The 9903-nt window shown below is 24.8% G+C and overlaps 2 protein-coding genes across 3 annotated transcripts; one reads left to right on the top strand and one right to left on the bottom strand.

Annotated features, from left to right (window-relative positions):
• Nucleotides 1-1997: 1997 nt before the first annotated feature.
• LOC112594568 (dihydrolipoyl dehydrogenase, mitochondrial) lies at nucleotides 1998-4621 on the bottom strand. The gene is made up of 11 exons (XM_025339409.1): nucleotides 4434-4621; nucleotides 4206-4364; nucleotides 3997-4135; nucleotides 3658-3902; nucleotides 3485-3586; nucleotides 3199-3423; nucleotides 3000-3136; nucleotides 2736-2925; nucleotides 2534-2671; nucleotides 2387-2476; nucleotides 1998-2306 (listed from the first exon to the last, which is right to left on the bottom strand). Exons 1-11 carry the CDS (start codon nucleotides 4473-4475, stop codon nucleotides 2238-2240), a joined length of 1536 nt encoding a protein of 511 aa, XP_025195194.1. The 5' UTR covers nucleotides 4476-4621; the 3' UTR covers nucleotides 1998-2237.
• A 267-nt stretch (nucleotides 4622-4888) lies between these two features.
• Nucleotides 4889-9736, top strand: LOC112594534 (ras-related protein Rab6). Of its 2 annotated transcripts, none has more exons than XM_025339345.1 (7): nucleotides 4889-5125; nucleotides 5218-5276; nucleotides 5358-5411; nucleotides 7369-7474; nucleotides 7543-7748; nucleotides 7806-7872; nucleotides 9579-9736. In XM_025339345.1, the coding sequence occupies exons 1-7, from the start codon at nucleotides 5056-5058 to the stop codon at nucleotides 9647-9649; spliced, it is 633 nt and encodes a 210-aa protein (XP_025195130.1). In that variant the 5' UTR covers nucleotides 4889-5055; the 3' UTR covers nucleotides 9650-9736. The 2 variants fall into 2 exon arrangements, with proteins under 2 accessions (XP_025195130.1, XP_025195131.1); XM_025339346.1 differs by lacking the exon at nucleotides 9579-9736 and adding an exon at nucleotides 9053-9206.
• Nucleotides 9737-9903: the final 167 nt, after the last annotated feature.

The following is a 9903-nucleotide window of genomic DNA, read 5'->3' as shown; positions in this document are numbered from 1 at the left end:
ATATATATAAATTAATGTATAACCTCAATTTTTAAGTGTCATCACTGGGTGGCTGCTTTTATCAAGCCTGTTCATGTATTATATTATCTTAGGCTCTTAGCTAATACTCTTATTAGTTATTATACCCATGAGGTATAGACTACAGATTGTGTATATAATAAAAAAAAAAAAACAACAACTAAAGAAAATAAATTTTAAAAAATTTAAAATTTGTAATGCCTGTTAGTTGCTTGAAAAATGTTTTTGAAAATGTTATCCAGTGGCGTATTTACAAACTTATTTGGGGGTAGGGTGTCATAATAATGCCAGTGGCGGATTCAGAAATAAAAAAAAAAATGATGAAAGAAAAATCACACATTAAAAAACTGCACACATTAGTGTAAAATAAATAAATTCTTCTCTTCTCATAAATCTAAAAGTGGGAGAGTAATGAATATAAATAATCAGTGTGCCGTGCAAATAGTCAGTATCTACCTATCTATAATCAATGCTAAAATCTAAATGTTTAATATAAGGATGGGAACTTTTTTGGAGTCACTTGCAGTATGTTGTCATTAAAATTTAAAAAAAAATCTTTAATCTTTACCAGTAGCTTACTAATATAATGCTCCAAAAATTATCTTTATGGTAGATTTTAATTTAATAATATATCATAACATGTGACAAATGACAATATTGAATGTAGACTGGAGATATGTTATAGTAGGTATTATAAAAATAGCATTATACCAGCCTACATTTCTTAATATTAATAGCCTAGACAAATTGAATAAGTGACTTTTTCTCCAATGCTATGTTAAATAATAATGGTGTAATATAATACCTTGTTTAAGCCAGTTGTTATTTCATAGTTATAACTCCTAAAACTCATCTGATAGTGTTGTCCATGGTAACTTGATATATGATTCAGCTTTGATTTCTACTCATTTTCCCCAAAAAATCTCATATTAAACATTAACATAAAATTTGTGATAGGTATTTTTTTTTAAATTCACAAATATTTGTATTACGTTTAATCTGAATATTCATACATTACAAGTTGGTCAATTGGTGATTTGCTTTTCCAGAACCCACAATGGTATTCCATACAGTCATATATACACTTAAGTCTTCTAACCTCTTTTAATGACTCAATTTATTTGTACAATATTTTATATAGGTAATAGGTAGTGAATTCAGTAGAAATTATCCTTTGTGATAAAATTGTCATAGCTCAACTTGTCTCCTTTCTTTTACAAATGCTAAAGAGATAACTATAACTATTACATTGGTCTGATAGTTTTTCCTTGTTTCATGTTTCAGTATAAATTATAAATTTTATTATGTAACTAATTTTACCATTGTTTAATTTCAGCTAACTTTTCATCTGACCAAAAAGCATTGCCAGTTCTTAAGATAACTGAAAACTATCCCCCAACAATTTTCTTCAGTTTTTACTCCAGAGGATCTTCTCGTTATGACACCAATACTATCATTAAGTACTTCCTTAAAATATTCTATCACAAAGAAACTTTAACTTCTGGTTCTAGAAATATTGTTGTCTGTATCTCATTAAGTTTAAGATTTTATTGACTAATAAATTTAAATGATTTTTGACATTTTTGTAATATTACAATTTTTAACATAAACTTGATTAAAACATTATTATATAGTATGATATTATGGTTATGTTATAAAGGCAATAACATTCCATTTTGTAAAATGTTAACATTATTTTAAAGTGAATCAAAGACATTTGATTCTGATAATAAAACTTGATACATTATCTCCAAATTTGTCTTACTATTTATTATAAATATAAACACTTACATAGTAATAATAAAACCTGTGCCAGGGCAAAGAATTATAAACATAAGTGATTATTGGAGTACCTAACATTAAAAATAATTTTATTAATAATTTATAAGTATAGTTTTTGTTAAAAAAAAATATTATAAATATATCCACAATACATAAAGAAACAACATATCACATATACAGTTTAAAGGAAAATGGTTAATTTATTTTTAACTCGATTCATCAACACTATTTTGTTTAATTTTTAGCAACATATGAATATTGAATTGCAATTCATTTATAACTAAATTTGTGACATCTAATAAAGTGGGATTTTATTATAATTAAACAAAAAGAAGCCAAATTTTATTTTAAGTGAGAATTAATCTAAAATATATTGATGAACTTTTTTACACTGTATTTGGTTTGAAGACTGTTCATTTGTGGAATAACAAAACAGTTTAACCAAAATTAATAGTTTTACCAAAATATGCAGCTAAATTTGCCTCTCTTAATGCTTCCGAACACGTCTAAAATTAAAAAATATATTTATATAATTAAGGTATGTTATTATTTATTAATGATTAATAAATGAGAAAATAAAAATTACTGGATGGGCATGGCAAACTCTAGCAATATCTTCACAAGATGCTCCATATTCCATTGCTAAAACAGCTTCATTAACTATCTCTCCAACACCCTATAAATATAGCTTTATAAATACTAGAAAATTATAATATATTTATAAGAATATTACAGGTCCAATTAAGTGACATCCTAATAATTTATCAGTAACTTTATCACCGAGTACTTTAATGAAACCTTCAGTTTCATTGTTTGTTTTAGCTCTACTGTTGGCTGCAAATGGGAATTTTCCTATCTTATAATCAATACCCTGTAAACATAATTTAACAGAAAAAAATAAGCTAATTCAAATTAATCTATATGTACAAAATTACTTCTTTTTTCAAGTCTTCTTCACTTTTTCCAACCCATGCTACTTCTGGGTGAGTATATATAACTGAAGGTACACAGTTGTAATCAATATGTACTGGTGCACCTGTTATACCTTCAACACAAACTATACCTTCGTCTTCAGCTTTATGAGCCAACATTGGACCATGGATACAATCTCCAATAGCAAATATACTAAAAATACATTTTAAATTAGTTAAAATGAGTACTTATGAATGTAAGCAATATATAACAATATCATTACATACTTAGGTATAACCGTTTGAAACCTAGAATTTACAGGTATTCTTCCTTTAGCGTCCTTCTCAATACTATTTTCTTCTAAACCTAAATTTTGTGTATAAGGTCGACGACCAACACTCACAAGTAATACATCACAGTCCAACTAAACATTGAAAAATCATTAAAATACTATGCAAATGAATAAGTATTTAAATTATTACCCACCGTCTCTTTTTTTGAAGAATCTTTAGCATTCTCAACTTCGACCAATATTTGTCCTCCAGATTTACTTGCACTAATTACTTTAGTTCCCAATTTAAAACTTAAGCCTTGCTTGGTCAATATTTTTTGAAACTGTTTAGACACTTCACCATCAATTCCAACACCGCCAATTGTAGGCATAAATTCAACAGCAGTTACTTTTGATCCTAAACGACTCCAAACAGATCCCTAATAAATTCCAGAAAATAATTATTACTTAGATTATCATTATTTTCTTAATTTAACTCACTAGCTCAAGTCCTATAACACCAGCACCAATAACAATCATTTTTTCAGGAACTTTTGCAAGTTTTAAAGCACCTGTTGAAGAAACTACAGTTTCTTCATCAATCTAAAAACAAAAGTTAATACTTTTTTTTACACAAATAAATGTATGATTATATCAAAGTTGTTTGAACTTACATCAATTCCTGGAAAAGGAGTGACTTCAGAACCTGTAGCGATAAGTATATTTTTAGTTTTAATATCTTCTGAAGATCCATCTTCTTTCAATACAGATACTGTATTTGGGTCCTTAATTTTACCATGGCCTTTGGCTAATGTTATTTTATTTGATTTAAATAAATGAGCAATTCCACCAGTCAATGCGTTTACAGCATTTGTTTTTGTTTGCATTAATGATTCTAGGTTAAGCTTGACATTTTCAACTAAGACATAGGTATTGGAAAATATTAGTACAGATCATAAATAATTATTAGTATATAACAATTAATTACATGATTATAACTAAAACTAACTTACCTTCAATTCCTCGTGAATTAAGATCACCAGAATGTGCCATGTGATAATAATGTGAGTTATTCAGCAGTGCTTTAGAAGGAATGCAACCAACATTCAGACAAGTGCCACCGAGTGTAGGATTTTTTTCAACACAAACGGTCTATAGACAACAAAATAAGAAATACGATTGAACAAAGATTTATTGATGAAAGTATTAAATTCACACTTACATTTAATCCCAACTGTGCTGCTTTAATAGCAGCAACATAACCCCCAGGTCCAGAACCAATAACAACTAAATCTACAGCATCACCACTCGCATAACGACGATTAACAACAGAGTATATAAAACTGCTCTCAATGTGTTTAGTCTTTTGTAGTATAGTTGGCTAAACATAAATAGATAGTTCAATCTTTAGTTGCATATACAAATATGTATGTACACAACAAATACAAACCTTTATAGCCATTGAAAATCTACTAAAAATATTTGATTGCATTTTGATCACGTGAAAAATACTTTAAGAAATCAGAAGTTATAAATTTTAAGCCAGATTCAATGTAGTTTGTAATGTTTTTACTATAAACGGAAAAATGAACGATAAACGATAAAATATGAATTATGGGTATAATTTGTTATGCCCTTCAAAATGTCAAAAAATTATATTTTATCTCTCCTTTCTACAAAGTTCAAAGTATTTTGATAACACAATTCGGGAGTTCTCTTACCACAACCCTGGTAAAAATATCAGCTGTGTGTTAATGTGGATAATCAAATCAAAATGGCTACGATGTGAATGTGTGATTACACTCGAACGTGGCGTTTATTAGTCTATAGTTTTATACTCTTCAATAAAAAAAGATTGTAATTTTTTAATCTTTTCATTTTTTATTCACAAGTACACTATACTAATATTTAGTATATGTAATATTTGTATCATTCTTCAATAAAACAATTGTTTAATGCTAATATTAAACAATTGTTTTATGAATACTGATTTTGTTTTTCGCATAATCATGTTGTGGTAGCCATTAATAATTAGTTAATATTACATAAAAATTAAAATAATCTTGTTAAGTATGTCATCTTCCGGAGATTTTGGTAATCCTCTTAGGAAGTTCAAACTGGTGTTTTTGGGCGAACAAAGTGGTACGATTAACTCAATTAATCAATTTAATTTTTGTTAATTATATATCAAGTATTTAACTTTTTCATAAATAAGATTACTTTTGTTTTTATAGTTGGTAAAACGTCACTCATCACAAGATTTATGTATGATAGTTTCGATAATACTTACCAGGTAAACTTAAGTTTATATAAAGATATCTAAAACCAATCAAGTTGTGCAAGAAATAATTTACTTATGTCTTTGTGTTAACAGGCCACCATTGGTATTGATTTTTTGTCTAAAACTATGTATCTTGAAGATAGAACTGTGAGTAGTTTTTATTTCAGATTCATGTAATAAAAATATTTTTTTAATTAGTCTTTAAAATTATTATTTCAAATTCAGTACTATGATTATGATTTAATAAGTGTAGTGAATATGTAGTTAATAAAAACTTAGATATTAATCTCCTTAAAGATAATATTTTTTTAGTGGTAGACTTATCATACATATTATTATTGTAATTATGTACTAACTACATCTAGTTATTAATTATAGCTATATAATAAAATGAAAAACCTGAAATTAAGTAATATAGAAAATTCTTCATTTTATTTTTAAATTTTGATAGAACCTTTTTTGTATATTTCAAAATTTTATGTACCTATAGTATTTATGAAATATATATAAAATTAGCTCTTTCGTTATTAGACTGTAAAACACTTAAGGAATTTTTTCTCTATTTATCAAATTAATTTTATAGAAAATAAATAATTGTAAGATAATAAAAAATGTTATCAGTTCTTTTTCAAAAAAAAAATTAGATAATATTCTAAGCTGTATCACTACTAGTTTTTTTTCAAACTAATATCAATGAACATATGATTATTAATTATTAACTATATTTAAGTACCTATCTATAAAATCTAAGAACTTTATCAAAAAAAAAAAAAAAAAAAGAACAATTGTTATAAATTCAATACAAAAATATTAATTTGCTTTTGATTCATAATGAAAATATAATTGTGCGTATGCCATGTTTTAATTAATTTAGATTTTTAATACCTCATGTGTTCCCATTTTAGTATCAATAAAATATACTAGGTATATTTTTTCAAATTAAAATGACATTTACAATTTATTAAACTTTTAATAAAAATATATGTTTAATTCAGTAACTTTTATTCCAAAAATGAATGGATATTCTTAATCTAAATAATAGATATCTTGCTTAGCATGGCATTATAGTTTAATTCAATCATCTCCAAAATAATTGATATGTTTCACTTATCTTATCTCGTCGCAAAATTATTAAAAGTATTATAATAGGCTAATAATTTCTTTGTTAAACCATTTACACTTATAAAATAAATAAATAGTTTTATTCATCGAAAGAATATTATTTATAATCTATGTTTCAGCACAATAAGCAAATAAGATAAATTTTTCATATGTATATTATAAAATTGAACAATAATATTATTTAAAGATAGACACTATCTAGTAATAGAAACCATTTTTTTTTTTTTATTATTATTTGTTTGATAATATTTAATGTATAGTGTTTTTTGGTTAATTGGTTAAGTAGTTTAACTATGAATTTAATGTAGAGGTTCATTTATACTAAGATTTATAAGTTGCTATGCATTGAGAAATTTACTGAAATGCTTGTATAATAATATTTTATTACCATCGCTGTTCAGTTTCAAATATAACCAAATCGGTTATAAAATATAGTTACTTTTAGTTGAATTTTTTTGTAGTATCATAGAATTTAGTAATATGATAATAAAAAGTAATTTTGTTTGTAAGAGTTATTATTTCAAGATAACAAAATTAAACTATGTAGCTTTACAAAATAAATAACACATAATTTATTCTTTAATTTGTAATATATGGTTTGCTTAGAAAATCAAGATTAACTAGTTTTATTAGTTTGTGAATCTCTCCTTTGTAATTTATTATTACTAAATAATTAAATAGAATTTTAGTTTTGTACTTAAGGGAGTATTAAAATATATATTAACTTATAATTTTAGACTAGAATTGTAACAGAGTTTTAGACATTTCATAGATACGGTCTTATATATAATAAATATTTAAATATCATTAATGATTTCAAGCTAAATAAAAGTATTAAATTCTATATTTTCCAAAAATAAGAGCCATTGAAAATAAGTTATTTTCCTGTTATGCATCTCAATAATATATTTAATATTTTAACAAACTTTAAAAAAATTATTGAGAAGGTTATTAGTTTTAATTTTAATTAATATTTATTCAGGTAAGATTACAGCTATGGGATACAGCAGGACAAGAAAGATTCAGAAGTCTTATTCCTTCCTATATTAGAGATTCTACTGTTGCTGTTGTTGTATATGATATAACAAGTAATAACATATTTTAAATTTTTGTAACTTAATTAAACTTGTTTGCAATAAAATATAATTTTATTTAGATGCCAATTCTTTTCACCAAACATCAAAATGGATAGATGATGTTCGAACCGAACGTGGTAGTGATGTCATAATAATGTTAGTTGGTAACAAAACTGATTTAACGGACAAACGACAAGTATTAGCTGAAGATGGTGAACATAAGGCAAAGGAGTTAAATGTCATGTTTATTGAAACTAGTGCTAAAGCTGGTTACAATGTTAAACAAGTTGGTGTTGATTAATAATCCTTATAACAACAGTTATGCATTTTTATTTGTATTTAGTTATTCAGAAGAGTGGCAGCAGCATTACCTGGTATGGATGTAGCTGAGAATCGACCACCTGAAGACAGTATCCTTTCAAAATATTTTATATAGCTTTTGTAGCACGGCATGCATATTTTTATTTAATTTCATATGCTTTTATGTATTATTTTAGTATACTTCTAATATTATTTTGATTTACATTTATATTTGTATTGGTATAAAAATCACAAACATCTAAAACTTTAAATAAATAGCGTATGACACGTGTACCCAAATATAGTTATACACAGATGATAAGAATACAAGAACATCATACATTTTTGTTATGTTGTAAAGAGTTCTTTTATAAAGTATTTAGGTAAGAAAATATATTTATCTTTTTCAAGTTTTTATTAAAAATGTTACTCACACTTTTTTCTTAAAATATTTTATTTACTACTCAAATACTTTGAAAAAGTATTGAAAAACTTTTTATTATTAATTTGTAGGTTTTTAAATATAACGTATTTATTTTTTTAATATATATATTTGTTATTAAATCATTTTACTCGTACTTCAAAAACATAATATTTTTAAAGTCATAGTCTCTCTCATAGTGAGACCCCGGCTCCACGTCAAATAAAACTTTTATTGGAATGAACATAAATTAGGATGGGCATGTAATTTGTTTATGTTATTTATAGTTTGAAGATACTATACTTAATAACAGGAATCACCAATTAATATTTTTGAAGGCCCATATTAGAAATCTGTAAATATTTTGCGGGCCAACAAAATTCTAAGTTTATATTTTTAACATATAATAGGTATTTTTTTTAAATGGATATAATGAGAACATTATATTTTTAAATTTATTATTTGCTATTGTTTATAAACAATAAGAATTTAACTAATATTACAAATACTTAAAAAATTTTAAATAAAAACTAATTATAAATACAATAAAAATAGAAAATTGTTTAGTAATATTACATACAAATATTTGAAAAATTATTCTTTTTTTGTGAACTGCCATTTGGTGACCCCTACTATAATATGTTTTATAAACATATTGTAATTTTCAAACTTAATCGCAAATGATTAATATTTATTTACAAAAAAAAAAAATAATTTACTAAGTATCAAAATGACAATTTATAGTAAATATTACTTGATTGTTTTTTTTTTTTTTTTTTTATGGTCTATCAGTTATTTTTATGAAAATTATGGTATTTTCTCTTTTCTTTTGTGGCATGTTTGTTTCCTTAACTATTGCTTGTTTTCAGTGCAAGAAGTCGTGCTTAAAGATACACCGAATGATGCAGCAAATCCAGAGAAGAGTTGTGCATGCTAATATATAATTTATAGTTAAACTTATATCATTTAAATCCATCCAATTTTTTATTACATGTAATAAAGTCTAAAACTGAAGACTAACAATTTATTTTTTTTTATATTAATGAAATAATTCTGGTCTTGGACCATGATTCAAAATATTCATATAAATATTAAACAAGTAAGACCAGAAACTAATTAAAATAATACATCTAATTATAAATAAACCTTTAATTGGTAACTATAATATAATGAATGAGTAACAATTAAAAGATAATATTTTCACATCGCTGAACATTCCCAGAGCTTTAAATAAATGCTACATTATTATTGTTTTGTAAACAATTATTTTTATTTATTTCACCGTTATAATTTTTAACTAATAGTAGTTTGGTTAATGTAATTGTAAATATATTTTATAATTTTGAATTTTGTATGCATTAATTTTTTTCTTACTATCCTTAACACATTACATAGCTGTCGATTTACAGAATCATGCGGCCAATCAGGGAGACTCACAAGAGTCTGAAAGTAGCTGTATGTGTTAATTTCGAATGTTGAACTTTTTATACATTTGTAATAATCTTAATGCTTTTTAATTTTTATATATAAATAAATTTAACTAAGTCATGGAAGACATTTAAATTAATTAGGCAAGTTGATATTATTGGAATGCATGGGTTATGCATTAAATCACTGTTTAGTATCTACCTTCATTATAGCTAGTCACTTAACACTTATTTTTTTTTAAAACTATTATATAGATATATTACTGTAGTATTAAATTATTATTTTTAAATTA

This window comes from Melanaphis sacchari, unplaced genomic scaffold, assembly GCF_002803265.2.
Source record: "Melanaphis sacchari strain LSU unplaced genomic scaffold, SCAv2.0 Contig23_pilon_pilon, whole genome shotgun sequence".
Taxonomy (NCBI): Eukaryota; Metazoa; Arthropoda; class Insecta; order Hemiptera; family Aphididae; genus Melanaphis; species Melanaphis sacchari.
This window is presented reverse-complemented; position numbering and strand designations above follow the sequence as displayed.